The sequence below is a fragment of the Muscardinus avellanarius genome (assembly GCF_963383645.1).
Source record: "Muscardinus avellanarius genome assembly, chromosome: 14".
NCBI lineage: Eukaryota > Metazoa > Chordata > Mammalia > Rodentia > Gliridae > Muscardinus > Muscardinus avellanarius.
In genome coordinates, this window is record NC_137800.1 from 74,497,525 (window position 1) to 74,519,315 (window position 21,791).

Genomic DNA, 21,791 nt, shown 5'->3' on the forward strand with positions numbered 1-21,791 from the left:
CCCAGCCCCTTGCATAGCAAACTCCTTTTGTGGTTTGGGGACAGCTTCTCCAGCTGAAATTTGCAGCCAGTCAAATGAAGGGTCGAGTATTTCTCTAAGATCCCCTTCTTTTATAAATCCCCAATCACTAAAAATTTTTTTTTTCAAAATAAGGTGAAAATAAAGAAATGCAGGAAAGACAAACGTGTTGCTCCTTTGAGTGACCCTCCTCGCCCCTTTTATTATATCGTTTTTATTTAATTCTCTGTAAGAAACAGGCATGCTTGTGTACTTTCCTTACAGCTGAACGGCTCATAAAAAGCACCTTCCATAAAAAATAATTTGCATGATCCATTTGGCAGCTGCTGAACTGTTTATGGTCCTCGGCATCTGGTTTTCTTCATTGCGTGGCTTTCCCTTCATGTGAACACCCTTTCTGAGGTCGCCCTGTGACTTGGCCCTCTGAGCTATTGTGGCCACTGCAAGTGAGAGGAGTCTTCAAAGCCTTAATAAGAAACGTAAATAAGAAACGGAAAATGTCCCCGCAGGATGCTTGGATTCCTTTATCTTTTACAAACCAACTCAGCCAGGCAGAGCACAGGGGCTGCCCTCCCCTGACTGTGCAGGGAAGGGAACTGCGATTTGCCCCTTAGTTGGGATTGAGACGCCCCGAGTCTCCTAGTTTTCACTTACAAAATCTCACCGCCTCCCAGGTGCCAGGTCTGCATGACGCGGTTTATTGTGGCAACAGTTCCAGGCAACTGCCCAGACACCGAGCGCCGCCTGCCAGGCCCACAAGTGGGGGCGGCGGCGCGCGGGGCGGGAGCCAGCATGGGCTGCGGTGCATCCCAGCCCGCCGAGGACCCGAGACGCAGGCGTGCGCCCAGGAAGGGCTGGGAGGAGGGAGCCCAGGTAACAGCAACAGTCATGATGATGGTGGTGGTGGTGGTGGTGAAGTTGAACAAGCAAACTTACAGCCGTGCCTGGGGAGCCTCAGGCTTGGAGACAGCTTGTAGTGGGCTGCAAGAGGTCGACCCGCTTTGAAAGGATAATAGGGTGGACGATTGGGGGCAACTTTATTCTGCCAGAATTTAGCTGCAATCTCAGTAATGTGGGGGCCACTATTGAGAGACTTTGGGGGTATTGTTTGTCTATTTGAGAGGTTTGGGGGGTACTGGAAATTGAACCCAGAGTTATTCTACCTCCGACCTACACCCCCAGCGCGCGCTCTCTCTCTCTCTCTCTCTCTCTCTCTCTCTCTCTCTCTCTCTTGTATATTTTGAATTAGGGTCTAAGTTGTTGAGGGTCTCACTACGTTGCCGAGGCTGACCCAGAGCCTGCAATCCCTGTAGTCTCAGCCTCCCTCACGCCCCAGGGCAGAGGCAGAACCCTACTTGTCCTGCAGGGAGTAAGGTTGGCCAGTATTTTCAGGGGGAGGTTGGGAGTTCCTGGAAACTGCCATGCAAAATCTACTTCTGGGGAGGTAGCTAGAGCAGCGGCAGGAGCGCTAAGCCAGCACCTGGCTGCGTCCTCCGGCTTCCTAGATGAGGAGGACCCCGAGGCCCAGGGAGGTGGAATGCTTGCTCCATGTGGCCCAGCTTGATTGAGGGCAGAGCTGGAGAAGAATCTAGTGTACCGTTCCTCAATGTTGCATCCCCTGTTATTTTATTTTATTTATTTATTTATTTATTTATTTATTTATTTATTTATTTTTGGCATGGTGCTGGGGAGGGAACCCAGAACTTCTCACATGCTAAACAGGCACTCTACCCCTGAGCTGCACCTCCATCCCCAGTCCCCTCTAATTCTGAAGACATTCAGGGGAATTTTCCCAGAGTGGCCATGGAAGGGTGGGTTGGTTGTAGCAGAAATGAGGTCCTCCCTGGTTTCTTGTCTTTTCTAACCCTCAAGATTCATTCCATAAACAGAACTAGCCAGGGTCCACTTCAGAGGAGTATCCACATCATGCTTTGAGGAGTAAAAAGGAACACGTTTACTTCGGTTCCCTAGAACCGGTGGCGCCCGGCACACTAGGATTGGGGACACCTTTGCTAAAGGGCATCTGTAGAGCTACAGTTTGCAGATACAGGCTTTGCTCCCGCGGGCAGCACAGGACCCTAGCGGGTGGCAGTTACAACACCTGCCACAGGTGAGGAGGCCTGCTGGGCTCTTTGAAAAGCCAGCCAGAGTCTAGTAAAGGCGGAGACTCCAGGCTGCCCTGGGGGAAGCCCACGCCCCGAACACCTGCCTGTCTGAACTCTGTGTTCTGCCTTCCTCCCCTGTGAGACTGACTGCTGGCTGCATTTAGGACCCCACGTCCTCTTACTGGACTTTCCAGCCTCTCCTGTCCAGTCTGCCTCCCACACTGCCACCTGTCTTGCCCAGAACGATGCCTGCTGTGTACAGAACCCTTCTCATTTGGCCCATCCTTTCTTCCTACTTCCTCCCTCTCCTCTACAACTGGTTCCTCTTGGGGCTGCCAGACTGAAGGACTTGCAGTGCTGGGTCCCCACAGGCTTCCTCGCCCCTCTCTGCCTTTACCCAAGATGCCCCCCTCTCCTGTGAAAGCCAAGTCCCTTCCCAGCCCCGTCGGCATGATGAGCTCCTAATTCGTGCTTCTGTACTGAGCCCCTCACAACTCATGTGTCTCCTCCTTCCCACCTGGTACATGTTTGATCAAAGGTCCTTCTTCCTCATGGGCTTTTGAGTAACACTCTGGTCATCTGTGTTAGGATTCATTACTGTTTTAGACTAATCTCTAGGAATACTTTTATCCCCTCTCTTTTCCAAAATATGCATTAATGTTGTGTGTGTGTGTGTGTGTGTGTGTGTGTGTGTGTGTGTGTGTGTGTTACTGGAGATGGAACCCAAGGGCATTATACCTTCAAGCTACACCCCAGCCCTATTTTTATTATTTATTTTGAAACAGGGTCTCACTGAACTGCAAAGGGCCTCACTAAGTAGTAGCTGAGGCTGGTCACGAACCGGGATCCTCCTGTCTCTGCCTCCCAAATGCTAGGATTACAAGTGTGCGCCACAGTGCCCGGCTGCATTAATGTCCTGTAAAAGCAAAAATTTGCTGTCTTTCCCCCTTTTAATACACACACAGACAAAAAAAAACTTACTTTTTTTTAAACAGGGTTTCTCTAGGTTGCTGAGGGTCTTGTTAAGTTACTAAGACTATCCTTAAATTTATAATCCTCCTGTCTCAGCTTCCCAAGTACTGAGATTATAGGCATGTGCTAACATGTTGCCCGACTCTATTTTATCTCCCCCCCCACAGGTACAATTACATATAAGACTTTAATACAAAAAATTTTTTCAAAGTTTGGGCCATTATTGCTTTTCAATAGCATGATTATCACTGAAAACAACTGTGTTGGTTGGAGTGGGATGGAGTGCTTAAGACCCATTCCATCTAGCTGTCATGTTTCCTAGGTTTCTTGAGGTCAGCTCCTCCAAAGCCTGGGAGGGTTCTTGGGTTTCTGCCTGAATTTTATAGCTAAGCTAGTCCTTACCTGCTGGGATTTTTGTACAGGGCTCCTAGTCAGTCTCTCTGAGTACTTTCTCCACTTCCACCCCTACCTGCCTTCTGCTCTGCTCTTCCACCTGGCCCCCAGACTAGCCCCTCCAACGTAAGGTTAGCTCTGCCAGCCCTCTGCTGCACAAAGCTCCCAGCCCACCCAGTGAGCACACCAACCCACTGTCAAGAGGACTACGACCAAGGTTTGAATTCTTCCCTCACTTGGCAGTCTTGGCCAAGGTCTTCAGTCTCCCTCTGCCCCGGTTCCTTATCTGTAAAAGAAAGGTCATGGCAATACTTATTTGACAGAGTTGTTATAAGGATTCAATGAATTCAGTTCACATAAAGTGCTCATACCCATGCTTGGCACAGGAGAGCTTAATATAAGTTATTAAGAAGAGGAGGATTATAAGATAAAATCCTCACTCCTTGGCTTCTGTCCTTATCCATCCTTGAACTGACCCCTGCTAACTTCTCCCCCGTGCTTAATTTATTTATTTATTTATTTATTTATTTATTTATTTATTTATTTTGGCGGCACTAGAGATGGAACCCAGGGGCATTCTACCTCTGAGCTACAACCCCAGTCTTATTTTTTAATTCTTTATTTTGAAACAGGGCCCCACTAAGCAGCTGAGGCTGTCCGCGAACCGGGATCCTCCCATCTCAGCCTCCTGAAAACTGGGATTGATTACAAGTGTGTACCACCAAGCCCGCCCACATGCATATTCTAAGCTAACCTCATGACTTGCTCAGGGAGCCCATTCTGCTTCTAGCTCCCCACGTGGCCTCTCTCTCCTTCCAGACTTTCCCTCCTCCTCCCCAAGGTCACCCATCATGCAAGACAAGTCCTGGCTACTCCTCCCTCAGCTTTCCTGGAGAAACCCTGTCCCTGGTACCACACCTCTGGGGTGGATCTCAGACCTGCTCCTATCAGGCTGCAAAGCATTGTATTATATTTATTTGTTTCCATTTTCACCTGGCGTCCTGAGCTGTCACCTCCTTGAGGCCAAGAACTGTTTTTTACCATCTTTGCATTGCTGGAGCGTCCTACATTGTTCAGTGCAGGCCAGGCACTAATGACTATTTCTTGAGTAACTGCCTGCCCTCCCCCCATTACCCAGATTCCTTGGTGTGTTCTGTCTCCTAGTAGCATAACTAGATTAATGACAGTCTGCAAGGAGGAAATTCAATATTAAAAGAACCTGAAAATAGACCCAGAGTCGACTCACGCATATACCTTTTATTCTGTGCCCAAAGCTCTTGACTTTAGAAATCTGATCTGGGAAGGGTATGATTATTATTAATTAAACACGCTGTAGCTATCAGAATAGTAATGCTTCCACTACTTTCATGAAGGCATAAGGTTCAGGAGTTCAGCAAAGTCTTTAAAATGAGACGAACGTGTGTGTTTGCTTGCATGCAATATTTATGTTTTTTTACTGGTGCAACTTTAAAATATTCTGAATTAAACTTCTTGAGGACTGTCTACGGACTTCCTCTTCACTTCTACCTTAGTCTAAAGTGCCAAGAAGACAGGGCAATGAATTAACACAAAACAATCAGAAAACCATGGGAAGTTTTTCTTGGCTGTAGATAAGCTTCGTTTGTGTCGGAATCACTCAGTCCGTTCCCTGTTAGAAAAAGGGACAGGTTGAGTTGCAATGGGTGATGTCCAAGGGTCCTTCGGATTTTAACGTGTGGTAAGAAAGTCCTAGCCGTATTGTCTAGAAAAAGGTCCACATTACTTCTTTTTTTGATATTTTATTTTAATATACTTTTGTTGGTGTATTGTCATTATCAAAGTGAGGTTCATTGTAATAGACGCATCCAGCACATACTTCACTTGGTGTGATTCTCTTCAGTTCCCATCTGCTCCCATACTTTTTGGTGAGATTGGGAGTGATAGCTGGATACATGGACACAGCATTATTTGAAATGTTTCCTTCGTTAAGCCCCCTTTAGCAATCACACTCCCAAATGTTTTTTTTTTCCCCCAAGAGTCGCTTTTCTCTAAGTAAACGAGGAAAAAGTGTCAGATTTTGAAGAAAAAAATCTTATTTGCCTATACACAATTATATTTATAAATATACCTGCTACTAATTTGATTTAAGAAGCTATCAAGCCGGTGGTGCACATCTGTAATCACAGTACTTGGGAGGCTGAGATAGGAGGATCAAAGATTCGAAAACAGCCTCAAAAAGTAGTAAGATTTTCATCAACCTAGTGAGACCTTCTTTCAAAAAAAATTAAATAGGGCTGGGGATGGAGCTCGGAGGTAGGATGCCTCTGGGCTCAATTCCCAGTAAAGCACACACACAGAGAAGCTTCAACAAATCATTCTCTTTAAGTTGTCTGGCAAATTTGTTTCCTCAAAGTTGTAGAACACATATAATACCTCTCAGCCAAAAAATAAAAATACAAAAACAGCAAACACCTTTTTATATTTTAAAAAGCAATGCTTTTTAAAATGCTGACTATTCATTTATAGTGGTTACCTTGGAATTCATGATTTTTAGTAGTACTGAAATGGGGTTTCTTGAGAAGAAACATGGCGTTTCCTTAAGATGAAACGGGGTTTCTTGAGACGAAACTCGGCATTTCCTTACAGGATTCTTGTCTGTGGTGAGCGAAGAATGACACCCACAGACTGCAGGAAGGGGAGTAAAAGGTTTATTGGAAGCAACAGGGAATAGGGAAAAGTGGCCGAACACCCCTAAGGGCTATCAGGGCTCTGGTGTCCAGCAGCTGCCTTCAGGTCACTACCCAAGTGTAGCCTGGGCCAAGCGCCTTCAGTTGCAAGCTGATTTCTCCCAAAGTCCACACAATCTGTCAGAAAAGAAGTACAGGTCACCCCTAGGGGCCCTTGTCGGCCTTGATGTCCAACAGAGGCCTTCAGGTCACTACCCGAGTATATCCTGGGCCAAGTGCCTTCAATTGCACCCCAGCTTCTCTCAAAGCTCAGAGGTAGAATGATCCAGAGTTCATTCGCCAGTAGTACCAAAAAAAAAAAAGGAAGAAAAAAGGAAACTTTCCAGCCACCAACCCTTGTTGCCATTTCTTATATAATGCTGATGTGTGTGTGTGTGTGTGTGTGTGTGTGTGTGTGTGTGTGTGTTGTACTGGCAATTGAACCCAGGGGCATTCTACCTCTAAGCTACATCCCCAGATGACATCATCATCATCATCATCATCATCATCATCATCATTATTATTATTATTATTATTATTATTATTATTATTGGAATAGATCTCACTAAGTTGCTGAGGCTGCCTTCACATTTGTGATCCTTCTATCTTTGTCTCCCAGGTACTGGGATGACAGACATGCATCACTGTGCCTGGCAGACACACATCTTATTGTGTAAATTTAAACGCCACATGTATAGGAGGAGTAAGAACACTGTTGCCCATCTCCACAAAGTGGCATAGATTTAATTAATTTGCCAATATCTCTGGTCTCTGAACTAAGTGTGTTCTCAAGTCTAGATTATGACATTGAGTTAAAACTCCCAAAATGCATTGCACATTGATATCTGAAAAATGTTCTTAGTTTGCAAAGAAATGAACCTTAAATTTCTATTCTGAAAACTGAACACTGGTGTATACTATTTGATGCTTAAAGATTGTGATTTGTCTGCTATGATTAACATTTGGGTTACTAAAAGCAGACTTTCTCCAAGCACAAATGGGTAGATATTCTTGCTTGGGCCTGGATTCCAATCCCAACTGGCTAGAGCAGCATTGGTGAAGCAATCATGAGGCCATGTGGGGTTGTGGTTTTTGAATCTATTCCAAGTCATAGTTTACAGAATATGTCTTTGTGAAAACCCATCTTTTCAGCCCCTAAGAAGCTCAAATTTGCACTCAATTCCAATGTGAGTATTCTGTCACTGTGGTTGCTACTGCTGTTGCTATTATTGAATCAATTAAATTCTTTTAGGATCTCTACTTGGAAACATTGGACGATAAAATTAGTCCCTGTGTGTAACTCAGCATTTTGCTGTTTCCAGAAAAATGATGAGTCTGCAGAAGAAAATTAACTTGTGAAAATACTTGTCCTTCTAGCATTGAAGACGCTGGCTTTTCATAGTTCATCTGGAAATGAGGAAAAGAATTCTCAACATGATTTTCATTTCTACCTTCTGCATGAACTACAAACCCCTGAAAGAAAATCATCCAACAGAGTCTGTTTTTCCCTTAGTATATGTGTCAGGTAGTTACATATGTGCATAGCACTTATTGTATGTGATATGCAGAGACTGATCTGGACCTGCTTACTCTGCAGGAACCTCATGGTCAGAAGCCATGTCTGTGAAGAAAGACAGGTGGAAGGGGAGAGAGAAATGCTCATAGTTGCTTGCTCCTCGTGCCAATTTATATTTCAGACCCAATGGATTTTGTTCACTTACTTGTTGGTTGGTTGGTTGGTCAGTTGGTTGACTTTCTTATTTTCCTGTGTATTCTTGAGCCACCAATCTAATTAACCCTCAACACAATGCACTGGTATTGGTTTAGCTGGAGTGATCATTTTATGTAAACACAGTAAGAAGTGGTGCAAATCTCCCTGCCAACACACAAGAATCCCTAATTGAATTACAATATCCTGCACAGGACCTGCGCCCTAGCTATTGTGATTTCTACTGAGCCTCAGTATGATTTTTACTGTAAAAGTACCAAGAGCTTCATATTAAGGTCATATGTCATATTAAGGTGTGTGTGTGTGTGTGTGTGTGTGTGTGTGTGTGTGTGTGTGTTTACCAGGAACCAAATCTAGAGATACCCAGCCATTTTTACTTTTTTTTTTTTTTTTTTTTTGGTGGTACTGGGGGTGGAACCCAGAGGCTTTCTACCTCCGGGCTACACTCCCAGACCTTTTTTTTTTTAAATATTTTTATTTGGAAACAGGGTCTAAGTTGCTGAAAGCCTCACTAAGTAGCTGAGGCTGGCTTTGAACCTGTGTGATCCTCCTGTCTCAGCCTCCCAAGCGCGGGGATTACAGCGTGCGCCACCACGCCCGGCTTTTTACTTTTTGTTTTGAAACAGTGTCTCACAGCTGAACACAGTGGCACACACTTGTAATCCCAGTACTTGGGAGGCTGGGACAGGAGGGTTGCAGGTTTGCAGCCAGCCTCAACTATGTAATGAGGCCCCCCACAACTTAGTGATGCCCTGTTTCAAAACAAAGAATAAAAAACAGGCTGGGGATGTGGTTCAGAGGTAGAATGCCCATGGGTTCAATCCCTAGTACCACACAATAAATAAATAAATAAATAAATAAATAAATAAATAAATAAATAAATAAATAAGAAACAGGTTTTTGCTAGGTTGCTCAGAGTCTCCCTACATTGCTGAAGTTGTCCTCAGATCTGCAGTCTTCCTGTCTCTGCCTCTCAAGTACTGAGATTATAGGCATGTGCCACCACACTCAGTTTACAGTCCTATATTTTAGTCTGTTTCTCTAAAGGGAATGTTTCTTGCTTCTCTGGTTCTTGGGATCCTAATTTTGAAGCCAGGAGGAACCTTCTTTCTTCAGATAGAATCTCTGAGAGTTGAAAACTGTCGTCTTAGTCTAATTTTAGATATTTTTTTATCTCTCTTAAAAGAAATGGCTGCCCATACATGGCCAGTCTTCTCCCTCACTTCACCCCAGCCCTGAGCCTATGCAGCCTCTATATCTGCCTTCTATTTTCATACATTTGTCTATTCTGAACACGAATGATCTTTGTGACTGGCTTGTCTCACTTAGAGTGTTTTCGAGCGTCGACTGTGTGCTAACAGGTGTCACCTACCTATGCGGTGTTTCTGGTCCCGCCTCCTACTTTGCCATGGACCAGTTTATGCTGGATCAGATCTCACCTGGACAAGGGTACTCATCCCAACTAGACTAGTACCCTATTTAATGATGACGCCCATCACTTGCACTTATCCACAAATGATGTTTCTGAAACAAACAAAAAAACACCTGACGATTATTTTATTTCACTTCTGGATTAAAAGAAAAATCATACAGAGGATTCCTGCAAATTCAAAAGATAATCAGCCTTCTTAACTTTCACAGAAGATTTTCCTTTCCTACTGACAACCTCCAGAACAGTTCCTGGACACACAACGTGGTTTCATACCCTTGTTTTTGTGTTCCCTCGGTCTAGAAAGCCATTTCTCCCTGCTGGCTGGAAACTCATTCATCAAGACCCGGTGAAGCATCCCTTTCTCTTCAACACGTCTTGTGAGAGGTGTTCCTGTAACACCCAGTAAGAGAGTACTTGGCTACTCTGGATCAGATGCAACCTGTGTCACAGAACAGCAGGACTGTACCGCCAAGTGCAGAAAGGTGTCCTAAGACCTTCAAAGATTCAAGGGGAAGAAGAGCACCCATTGCACCAACAAAGGAAAGTCAATAGACAGAAGTTGAATTGTTCAAAGACAATGCTCAGCGGAAGTATAGTATGTCCTTGTCTCTTCTGGGAATATCAAGGCAACTTCCTCTGGTATTTGTGTCTTAGATGGAGAAAAGGTTGGTAGCATCCATTGAAATGAGAAGTGGGGAAACTTGAAGGTGGCACTGGGAGAGAGCAGACAGGGTGCAGGGAACATGAGAAAAGTTTTTCCTGACATATTACTATTTAAAGTATACTTCCTCTCAAAATAAATGGTAGTTCCTTATGCTGAATTATGGTAGCTTTATTAAAAAAAAAACTCATTAGATTTTTCTTTTTCTTCTTTTGCAGTGTTGACTATGAAAAGTTTCACCTGGGCCAGTACTTGTAGGGCCAGTGGTTTACTAACTCCAATGCGCTCCACAAGCAACGAACTGTGGGAAAAAATAGCCTTGAATAGACAATGCACATCTACATACATCTAGGGATTTTTTTCTCAGGAAACAATAGGAGGAGTTCACAAGGACGTACTTGCACCAACATTATTCCGGCAGTGTTCATAATATTGAAAAGTTAGAAATAACCTGCCAGGCGTGGTGGCGCATGCTTGTAATCCCCGCGCTTGAGAGGCGGAGACAGGAGGATCGCGCAGGTTCGAAGCCAGCCGCGCTGGCTTAAGAGACCCTGTTTCCAAAAATAAAAATAATAAAAAATAGGTCTGGGAGTGTAGCCCGGATATAGAAGGGCTTCCAGGAACCCCAGCACCACCACCAAAAAATAAATAAATAAAATAAAATAAAATAAAATAACCTAATGATGGGTTAAATAAATGTGGATATGGTTACATAATGGACTACAATGCCTTTGTCAAACAATTCTTCTCCCTCATTAATTAAGATGAGATAGACTTAGGTAAATGTCTCTAATATATTTTTAATGGGGAAATGTGCTATAGAAACACAGCATCATTTAATACATAATCAGATAAACTTTACTTTTGAAAGCAATATAATTAAAATATAACTTATATACCACACAGCTCATCTGATTAAAGCATACAGTTGACAACCGTCACCTCAATCTAATTTTAGACATTTTTTATCCCTTCTGAAAGACATGACTGCCCCCACACAGCCAATCCTTCCTTCCTTCACCTCACCCCAACTCTGAGCCTACACAGCCATTAAATCTATTTTCTATTTCCATATGTTTGTCTCTTCTGAACACGAATGGTCTTTGTGAATGTTTTTTCTCAAAGTGTTTTCAAGTATCTTCTGTGTTGTAACATGTGCCAGTATTTAATTTCCTTTCTACATTTTTTTCTTGGTGCACTGTCATTGTAAATGATAGCAAGATTCACAGTGATACTTTTATATATGCACAGAGCATTATTTGGTCTGTTTCCTGCCCTGGACTTCCGATTCTCCCCTCTCCTCACTCTCCCAACCCCCTGCCTAGTTCTCTAGTGGTCTTTTTTATTTTTCATGAGGCCTTTTTTTTTCCTTTTTTCTCTCTGGCTTCCACATGCAGCCCTTGACTTTTAGGCATCCATTTCTCTGCAATTAATGAAATTCTGGTTTCCTTATGGATGAGTAAAATTCCACTGTGCATATTCACCGCGGTTTCTTCACCCATTCATCTGCTGACCAACACCTTCATAACTGACTGTGTGATGGGGCTGCTATGAGCATGGGTGTGCATGCATCACTGTGGGATTCTGACTTCAATTCTTTTGGATACTGAGGAGTAGTATAGCTGGGTCATTCCATTCCTAGTGTTTTGAGGAATTTCTATATTGATTTTCATATTCATTGTACTAATTTACAATCCTACCAGTAATCCTACCATTCATTTTTCCCCAGCCTATCATTAGCTTTGTTTTCTTTTTTTCTTTTTTACTTTCCTTCTTTTTTTTTTCTTTTTTCATTCTTGATGATTGCCATTCCAACCGGAGCAAGATGAATTCTCAGTACAGTTTTGATTTGCATTTTCCTGATTGCTAAGGATGATGAACTTTTTTTATATATATTTGAACATTTGTATCTTTTTTAAAAATCAACTCAATCAATGGGCAACTAAACATTTCTCAGAAGAAATTTACTCTTTATTGCCAAATAGTATTCCCTTGTATGTGCCACCTTGTATGTACCCATTCATCAGTTGATGGACCCTTGGACTGTTCCCAATTTTGAATGTTATGAATATTAATTGTCTAACTTTGAATATTATGAATAATAATTATGAACTTTTGTATGCAATTTTTGAGTGAACATATATTTTCATTTTTCTTAGGCATATACCTAGGAGTGGAATTTCCGGGTCAGACAGTCAATTTATGTTTAACTTTTTTTGAGGTGCTTGCAAACTGTTTTCCAAGGTAATTACACCCTTCTGTGTTTCTACAGCAATGTTTGAGGGACCAGTTTCTCCACACCCTTAACAACACTTGTTATTTTGTGTGTGTCTTTGGCATTGTAGTTATCCTAGTGGGTGTGAAGCATCTCATTGTGGTTTTGATTTCTATTTCCCATGACTAAATAATATTGAACACTTTTCATGGGCTTATTGGCAGTATCCAAATACTTTTAAAGACTTTAGATGAGCAAATACATTTCGGAAGTGAAATATCAAGATGTTGACAGTGCTCTTGTGTCTAGGTGATGCTGACCATCACTGTTTCCTTCTCTATTACTTAATTATTTTAAAAATGTGTCTGCATTGTAATTTTAATAAGCAAAAAACAATATAATTTCAATTTTTAGAAAATACCCTTTTTTGTGGTACTGGAGATGGAACCCAAGAGCATTCTACCTCCAAGCTACACCCCAGCCCTACTTTTTATTTTTTATTTAATATTTTATTTTTATTTTATTTTATGGTGGCACTGAGGATGGAACCCAGAGGCCTTCTACCTCTGGGCTACACTCCCAGACCTATTTTATATTTTTTACTTGGAAACAGGGTCTCTTAAGCCAGTGGAGGCTGGCTTCAAACTTGCATGATCCTACTGTCTCACCCTCCCAAGTGCAAGTGCGGGGATTACAAGTGTGCGCCACCACGCCTGGCTTTATTCTTTATTTTGAAATAGAGTTTCACTGGGTTGCAAAGGGCTTCACTAAGTAGCTGAGGCTGTCCACGAACCGCAATCCCCTGTCTCATCCTCCCAAATGCTGGGATCACAAGCGTGCGCCACCATGCCCGGCTTGAAAATACTCTTCTTATACAGAGTAGTAGCTCTGCTTTCACACTTGATGATCATGAACTTGATTATCTTGATATCCTTCCTCCAGGAAGTTCGGTAGAGTAGCTTGTATCTGACGGATCCCTATTAGGGACTCAGTAATGAGCAAAGGTACATTAGGTTTCTATTAGTGCCTTAACAAATTAACACCAATGTGGTGGCTTCAAACAATACACATGCGTTTTTTCACAGTTCTGAGAGTCAAAAGTCCAAAATGACTTGCACTGGGCACAGACAAGGTGCTGGCAGGGCTGGTCATGGGCAGAGACTCGGAGGGGAGCGTCCTCCTCCTTGGCTCTCCCAACTTGCATTCCTTACAACCCGTAGCTAGGGGCCCCTTTCTCCATCTGCAACTCCAGCACCATGGCACCTGCACATCTGTTCCCACTTCACCCTTTTTCCTCTTCTAATAGTTGCACCCCTCTGTCCCCACCCCAACTATATCTTTAAAATTTTATTTCTTGGTTACTATGAATCGAACCCAGAAGCATTCTACTGAAACGGGGGTTTCTTCTGAGCCCCCAAGATGAAACGGGGGGTTTCCTGAGAAAAGACCTGGTGTTTCCTTGAGATGAAACGGAGTTTCTTGAGAAGAAACTTGGCATTTCCTTCCTGGGTTCTTGTCTACGGTGAGCGAAGAATGACACCCGCAGACCGCAGGAAGGGGAGTAAATGGTTTATTGGAAGCAGCAGGGAATGGGGAAAGGTGGCTGAACACCCTAAAGGGGCTGGAACTCTGGGGTCCAGCAGCTGCCTTCAGGACAATACTTGAGAGTAGCCCAAGCCGAATTGCCTTCAGGTGCAGGCTGCTTTCTTCCAGAGTCCATGTGATCTGCCAGAAGGGAATAGGGAAAAGTGGGTGAACACCCCAAAGGGGCTGTCAGGGCTCTGTTGTCCAGTAGCTGCCTTTAGGTCACTACCTGAGTGTCGCCCGAGCCAAGTGCCATCAGTTGCAACCTACTTTCTCCCAGGGTCCACGCGATCTGCCAGAAAAGTGCAGGTCACCCCTAGGGATCCTGGTCAGCCTTGATGTCCAGCAAAGGCCTTCAGGTCACTACTCGAGAGCAGCCCAAGCCACGTGCCCTCAATTGCACTCTGCCTTCTCTCAAGGCTAACACGACCTGCGAGAGAGAGAAAAGCTCCCCCAAATGGGAGGGAGTCCTGAGAGGGAAAATCCCAATTGGGTGGCCGGCTAGGCCTTTGCCGATGTTTGTGTGTCCTCTTTTGGTTATGGTGACTTTTGGATTCCGGGAATTCTGGGACGCAGCTCTCAGAATTTGCATTGGGTATTTGCAAGTCCTTTGAAGAATCTCCTCTCAGTAAAGTGTCAGACTTGCTCCTGGGTTTGTTGATTAGTAAACCGATGGCTTTGTGAAGCTTTGGTCCTTCTTATCTCTGAACCTTGGCCCCTTGCCCCTCAGGAAATTAGGTTTTTTTCTTTTCCCTATCTGCCTATTTCCTTTCTATCTCCTCACTACCACTACACCCCAAGTCTCTTTCTTTTTTCCCTCCCTCCCTTCTTCCTTTTATTTATTTATATTTTTGAAACAGGGTCTTGCTAAGTTGCTGAGGGCTTTGCTCAATTGCGGAGGCTGTTCTCGAATCTTCAATCCTCCTGTCTCTGCCTCCCAAGTACTGGGATTACAGGCTTGCACCATCATACCGACTCTGTCTCTCTCTCATAAGAACACCGGTGACTGCATAAAGGGTCCAGCTGGGTAATGCGGGATAATACTGCCACCTAGAACATTTACTAAATCACACCTGCTAGGCAGCTTTGCCACGTAACAGGGCATCTCCAGGCCTCTGGTTCCTGTTCAACCCACGGCAGATCTAGTTGTCTGAACACTTACGGAGCAGCCCCGCTGTCACACTGTTTTATTCTCTGGGAAGTCTGGACTCTCACCAAAGTACTCTCTGTTCACAGGCTGATGTCAGAGTGACTCATTCCAGGGAGAGCTGCCCTCCCCAGACAGGAAGCACACCTCCCCAGGACGCTGTCGACAATGCAGGAGGCCAAGAACGGCAAACCCAGATAGGAAGCCTACCCGGAACCATTCCAGAAAGTTCTCCGCCTCCTAGCGAAAGAAATGGAAGCATAAATCCAGGTAACTCATCCCTCCCTGTTGATGCTGATTTTCACAAAACATCATTTCCCTAACTATATTCTAGAATGCATATTGGTAGACCTCTTTTCGTTGCTTTGTGGGCTTTTAAGTACTTTAAATGGCAAAATTCTTATCTCCAGGACATTAAAGTTTAGCCTTAGGCCTCCATTATGTGGGTAAATAATGCTAGCCATTAATCTTCTTGTCGATGAAGTAATTAAAGCCATCTTTTTTTTTTTTTTTCCGAACTTGGAACCTTCACTGGGAATTGGAAACAGAATTTCAGCATAAGAGTTGCACAGTTTAGAGGGATTTAAAATCCCACTAGGTTAACATCTTTCCCAAGGAAGCCCTACCTTTGCAAAAATAAACAAAACCTTCATCAAACCGGTCCCCCGTCTCTCCCCTTCCAAAGAATCAGTAAATAAACAATAAAAGAATCTTTCAAAAACATAACAGAAGTAATTATGACTAGTGGGCTGCAGAGAAACTATTTGTGGTTTTTTTTCCCCCCAATGGTACATGTTTTCTTTCTTTGAGTTAGTCCCTGGTGTTTACTCATGAAATCTTATTTATATTTGATCAGCCTTCAGAACAAAGCAAACTTCACAGACTTCAAGGAAAAGTTCTGTTTTGTTTGGAGAAAAGGCTTTCATTTCATTCCTAGTCACTGGAGTTTCTTTCCTTGCTATAAATTAGGGTTGGGAAGTAGGTGAGTCAGTCCAAAAACTTCTTTTTTAAAAAAATTTTTGTTGTAATCAGACAACATGATAAAGTTCAAAGAGATAGAGGCATATATGAACACATGCCTTGGTTTGGTAGACCCTCTCCCAGCTCCCCTCCAACTCCCTCTCCTCCCTGAGGGTGACATTGTGACTAGCATTGATAAATTGTGTACCTATAGCATGTCCACTGAAGTGTTCCCTCTCCCCTCCCACCTCCAGAAGTTAGGTCCCCTTGCTCTGCTAAGGTTTCTCCATTTTTGTCTGGAGTTCCTCCGGTGTCCCAATTTCTCCCTAGTATCCACAAATGAGGGAAAACATCTGACCTTTTACTCTTTGCGACTGACTGCTCTCACTTAGCATAAACATCTTTTCCTTGGGCTTTCCTGGCACTTTCAGACTATCTCAGATTTTATATTCACCCGCCCCCCTTATGGTTGTGATGTAGTATCCACATAATCACCAAGAGTGAGTTGTCCTGGGATGGCACCTCCCTTTCTTCTACCTGTGGGTAGACATTTCTCCCTCTGAGGATGGCCTCTGTGGATGCAGCTCCCTTCCTGATGGCAACACGAATGCTAAGTACCCGTGTGCTTAGCAGACTGCGGGTTGTCAGGCAGCTGGGGACAGGTTTTCAGTCCTGCCAGCTATATGCTGGTAAAGGCATCCTGGGGAGGGTGGCAGGTAGGCAGGAGGGTGGTAAGGGAGAACAGCTCAGGGAAGAAGTCAGCTACCAACGCAGATGTTCCTAAATTGTAGCTTAAATGGGTTTCCAGAAAGCATCCTGTCACAGAATGCCCTGGACTCCGTGTGTGTTCTCTGCACACTCTTCCTCTCTATCACCCTGTCTTTGGCTTGCTCTTTTCTTCATCCTAGCCTTTACATATGTAAGAACGTCAAGTGTAGCCAGGCATCCTAAGACAGGATGATCACAGGTTCAAGGACAACTCAGAGACTTAGGGAGATCCTGTATCAAAATAAAAAATAAAATAGGGCTAGGGGTATACCTAGGAAGTAGAATATTCCTAGGTTCAAACCCCAGTACCACAATAAAAAAAAAATGTTTAGTATCACACTAACATTTTCAACATCAAATGCTCCTCGACTTAAGATGGAGTTGTCTCCTGATAAATCCATCATCTGTTGAAAATATACTGAATGGAAAATGCCTTAATTGTTCCTGCGCTGCCCTAGCTGAGCAGCAGGGTGACTAGAGTGTGGGCTGTTTCCCCAGGAAACAGCATCCAGGAGGGGATGGGACCACACAGCACTGGCCCAGGGACAGAGCCAAAGTGGAACTTCACAGTACAGTTTCTGTTGAATCCATGTGCTTGTTAAACCACTGGAAACTTGAAAAATCATAAGTCAAGCCATCGTCAAGTCTAGAATCATCAGTATTTTCTTTTTAAAGAAAATAAAACTTCATTTTGCATAACATCAGATTTTTAAAAAAGAGCATACGCTTTCCTTCAGGTTTGCCATGTTACCACATTTGCATGATTCTTTCCCTCTACCATATACTAGTAAATTTTTTTCTGAGAATAAGTTACAGCCTTAAAGCAATTTTACTTTTAAACACACCAGTATGTATTTCCCAAAAATCAAGGGCATTCTTTGAATAATCTCCACACGGGAATCAACATCAAGAAATTACCATGAATGCGATACTATTATCTCATCTTTAAACTTTATTCACACTTTGTTAACTGTATCACAAATATGCTTTATAAATAAATTTTGGTTTCAGGATCTAGTCCTGGACTGTGTGTTTATTTTTTAGTCTGAACAAGCCCTCTGCCTCTTTGTCTCTTAAGACTGTGATACAGTGGGTGAGTCCAAGTTGTATATTTTGCAGAACATTCTTCAATCTGGGTTTTTCTGAGATATCCTCATGATTGGGTTCAGGCTATGCATTTTTGGCAAGAATACCAAAAATGATGGGTTTATATTAGTACATCACATTAGGAGGCGCACGATATCTATATTTGACTCTCATAATGTTTGTTTTTGTTGCAAAAGTTTTTTTTTCTTGTAGTAAAATTTAATCTATCTTCTATTTTATTGAATTTGGATTTTGAGGAAATTCAAAAAACCTTTCCCATACCAAGATCACAACTACTTTACCCATGTTTTGTGTGATTTTACTTTTTATATTTATGCTTATAGAGATTTTATAATGACCTGAGAAAATGATGCCAAATTTATAAACATAAAATGTTCCTTCTGACAATGGTAATCTCTAGATGTGAGATGACAGATACTTTACCCGTCTTTTATTTTTTATATTTCCTAAATTTACTATGGTAATCATGTATTACTTATATAATAAAATAGTAGAACAATGTTATTTTTAAAATTCCTCAATATTCTCCAGTATCCCAAGAAAATGATTATATCCCCCCAGATACAAGTCTATATTTTCTGAGAATAAACCACAGACCTACTACTATAGGTTACTTACAACACATGTCAAGGCAAATATTTTAGAGGACTCAGAAACAAATGGGTGGGAATGAGTATAATAATTTTTTTTTATGTTAGTGGCAGGTGTCAATCATGATATCCCTTTAAAGAACATCTTGGGAGAGAAAGGTACCATGAACAGTGAATAGGGCTTTTGAAGGTGTTTGAATTGGATTCAGTCCTAGTTAATACCCTTGCTCTCTGTGCTCTTTGTGAAAGTCAATTAGCCTCAATCATGTCAGCATGCTTATTTATAAAACAAGGATAATAACACCTTCCTCGCAGAACTTGTGTTTGATTAGATATAATACAACATATATAGTACAGTTGCTTACATGCTCAGTAAATAATAATTACGGTGCTTTTCACCCTTCCAGATAAGTCCACTTTCTAGCTAAAAAGAAAAAAAATTATTCCAATTCCTCAAAGGGAATTCACCTCTGACCATTATGTTGGGTTGTTCTCCATTACTTCAAGGTTCTCGTTCACCTATCTGGATAACATATTTTACTACTTTGCGCTAAATCTGTACAGAGCACTTTAAAATGTGAGTTGGTTCCATTGGGAACATCTTCATGTTCCAGATTGCAGAAACCGGCACTGGGAATGTACTGGAACAGTAGAAAGTCTGTGTGCAGCCACCTGCGGTGGTGAGTTAGAGAAAGCTCTCAGCAGAGCGCGGTTAGCATTCTTTTTTTTTTTTTTTTTAATTTATTTTTTAAATTGGTGCATTGTAGTCATATATCAATCACATTGGAGTACAAGACTTGAGAGGATATACAAGCACACATCATCCAATTAGCCCTCCTCCAGCCCCCGTCCCATTCCCTCCCCCTCCCTCCATCCCACACTTCTTTGGTGATTTACTTTGATACATTTGTTTATGTACCTCCTGCATTTTAAAGAGGCTCCGTCCTCCAGTATTACATACCCTCTGATTGGTCACATTAGTTGCTTCACTATAGGGCCCTTTCTATAGCTCAACCTCTTCCTGTTGCCCGTTTCCTCCTAGTTATTGCTGATTAAGAGAAGCGTCTGATTTATATTTTCTGCGATATTTCTCTGTGCATGCTGCGTTGCAAGTACCAATCCCACTCTTGATGGTCCCAGTAGTGGCCTGGCTACTCAGTGGACTTATCCAGACCTTGCTGGCTCACGCAGCGGCCTTGCCTCATGGGAGGACCCAGTTCTGGTCTCGCTGGCCCCTGAACCGGTCAAACCCCTAAGCTGGCTTTGGTCCCGACCTTGGAGGCCGCAGGAGTGAACTTGCCTCACGCCAGGCTCCGATGCTGGCCATTGGCCCCTGCACCAGTCTAACCCCTTGGCAGGATTCCAGTCCCGGCCTCGGAGGCCCCAACACTGGTAATGCCTCACGGCAGGCTCCGATGCCGGCCTCACTGGCCCCAGCACCGGCCTAACCCCTCGGCAGGCTCTTATCCTGGCCTCGAGGCCCCAGTACCGGCCTTGCCTCAAGGCAGGCTCCGATGCCGGCCTCGCTGGCCCCAGCACCAGCCTAACCCCTCAGCAGGCTCTTATCCTGGCCCGCGGTTAGCATTCTAAAGCAAGAGAGGTCTGACTAGGATGCATTTGCGTCCACAGGTATGTTTTCTACCCTTCTGGCACAAACTCATGAAAGTTGTTGTTGTTATCGTTAAGGTTAGAAATTGTAATATAAATTTAAATAAAAAGTTCCATTCCACTAAGTATAATGGACTTGGTCACTATTGGGCCTTCTCAATGAATAAAAACAGAAGGAGTACAAGTATGGTGGAGTCACCTGTAATCCCAGTATATGGGAGGCTAAGACAGGAGGGATTGAGGGTTTGAGGCGAGCTTCAGAAACTTAGTGAGACCCTCTTTCAAAACAAAATATGGGCTGGGGTCCAGCTCAGAGGTAGAATTCTCATGGGTTCAATCCTTAGTACCTACCCCACAAAAAGAGAGGAGAGCTCATTTCTGAGGACTTCACATTGCATCAATTTTTACAAGAAAAGCAAAGCTGTTGGTGGATCTGTATTTTCTAATGTGATGACAACAGAGACTGCTTATCTCCTTATTTATATCAGTGTGCGAATTTGCCGGGAGGAGTGTTCTCTGGCGAGTGGAGCGTATACAGGCTCCCCACCCACCATTTCCACGCTCTCGGGTAGACTTACTAAGACAACTTGAGCTGATAGCCCTCTAACTCCAACTCCGATTTGCTTCAAAGACTCTCTTCCAAAAGGCGTGCGTTTACTTCTGCAAATCTAGCAGATGGTGTAATCGTACACTCAGGGTTGCAGAACTCCACGTCTCTTGGCAACATCGGGCTGTTTATCCTTTGTATACAAAGCATAGAAACCAAACTGCAACTCATCGTAGTCACTAGAAGAATGTCTGAGTCTCAGCTGTAGCCGAGGAGCTTCATAATTAGTGGCGCAAGCCCATGCCATCTTACCCTAGTGTATACGTGTTGTTACAACACAGGAAAGACTTTGCTATGTTGATATGAGACCCGCTAAGTCAGGAATATGTTACGTTGATGTGTTTCCTCTCTAAGAATTTGAACTTCGAAGGGAGTACAAAGTTTTAATAAAGAGATGCTTAAGTAAGAGTGCTGAGACTAAGATTTAATTAAGTAGCATGATTTATATGGCACCTATGTAGCATTTGATGGATAAAAATATTCATTCTTAAGTTTCCTTTTCTTTTCCTTTGTCAGACTCGGTGACCAGTGGATTCATCAATAAGCCCCAAGCCCGACAGGATGGGGAGCGACAAAGGTCATCAGACATCCTGGAGGAACTCATGGTTCAAGGAATAATACAAAGCCGCAGCAGAGTATTTAGAAATGGGGAATCTTATGATGTCATGGCAAGTCATTTTTTTAAATTTATTTTTATTGGTGCATTGTAATCATACATCACATTGGAATACAAGACTTGAGAGGATATACAAGCACACATCATCCAATTAGCCCTCATCCAGCCCCCATCCCATTCTCTCCCCCTCCCTCCATCCCATGCTTGTTTGGTGATTAACTTTGATACATTTGTTTATGTACCTCCTGCGTTTTAAAGAGGCTCCATCCTCCACTATTCCATACCCTCTGATTGGTCACCTTAGTTGCTTCAGTATAGGGCCCTTTCTATAGCTCGACCTCTTCCTGTTGCCCCTTTCCTCCTAGTTATTGCTGATTAGGGGAAGCATCTGGGTTTTTTTTTTTTTTCCTGCGATATTTCTCTGTGCATGCCGTGTTGCAAATACTCTTGACGGCCCCAGTAGTGGCCTGGCTACCTGGTGGACTGATCCGGACCTCGCTGGCTCAAGCAGCGGCCTTGCCTCATGGGAGGCCCCGATTCTGGTCTCGCTGGCCCCGACACCAGCCTAACCCCT

At 43.3% G+C, this 21,791-nt stretch overlaps 1 protein-coding gene across 1 annotated transcript in view; it reads left to right on the forward strand.

The window, feature by feature from the left end:
• Positions 1–810: 810 nt before the first annotated feature.
• Positions 811–21,791, forward strand: part of STMND1 (stathmin domain containing 1) — a gene marked incomplete at both ends in the record, with an annotated part of 30,773 nt that continues 9,792 nt past the window's right edge. Inside the window, 3 exons of the mRNA XM_080710719.1 lie at positions 811–891; positions 15,051–15,231; positions 21,118–21,269. Coding sequence (XP_080566845.1) covers positions 811–891; positions 15,051–15,231; positions 21,118–21,269 — 414 coding nt within the window. The remainder of the gene's footprint in view (positions 892–15,050; positions 15,232–21,117; positions 21,270–21,791) is intronic.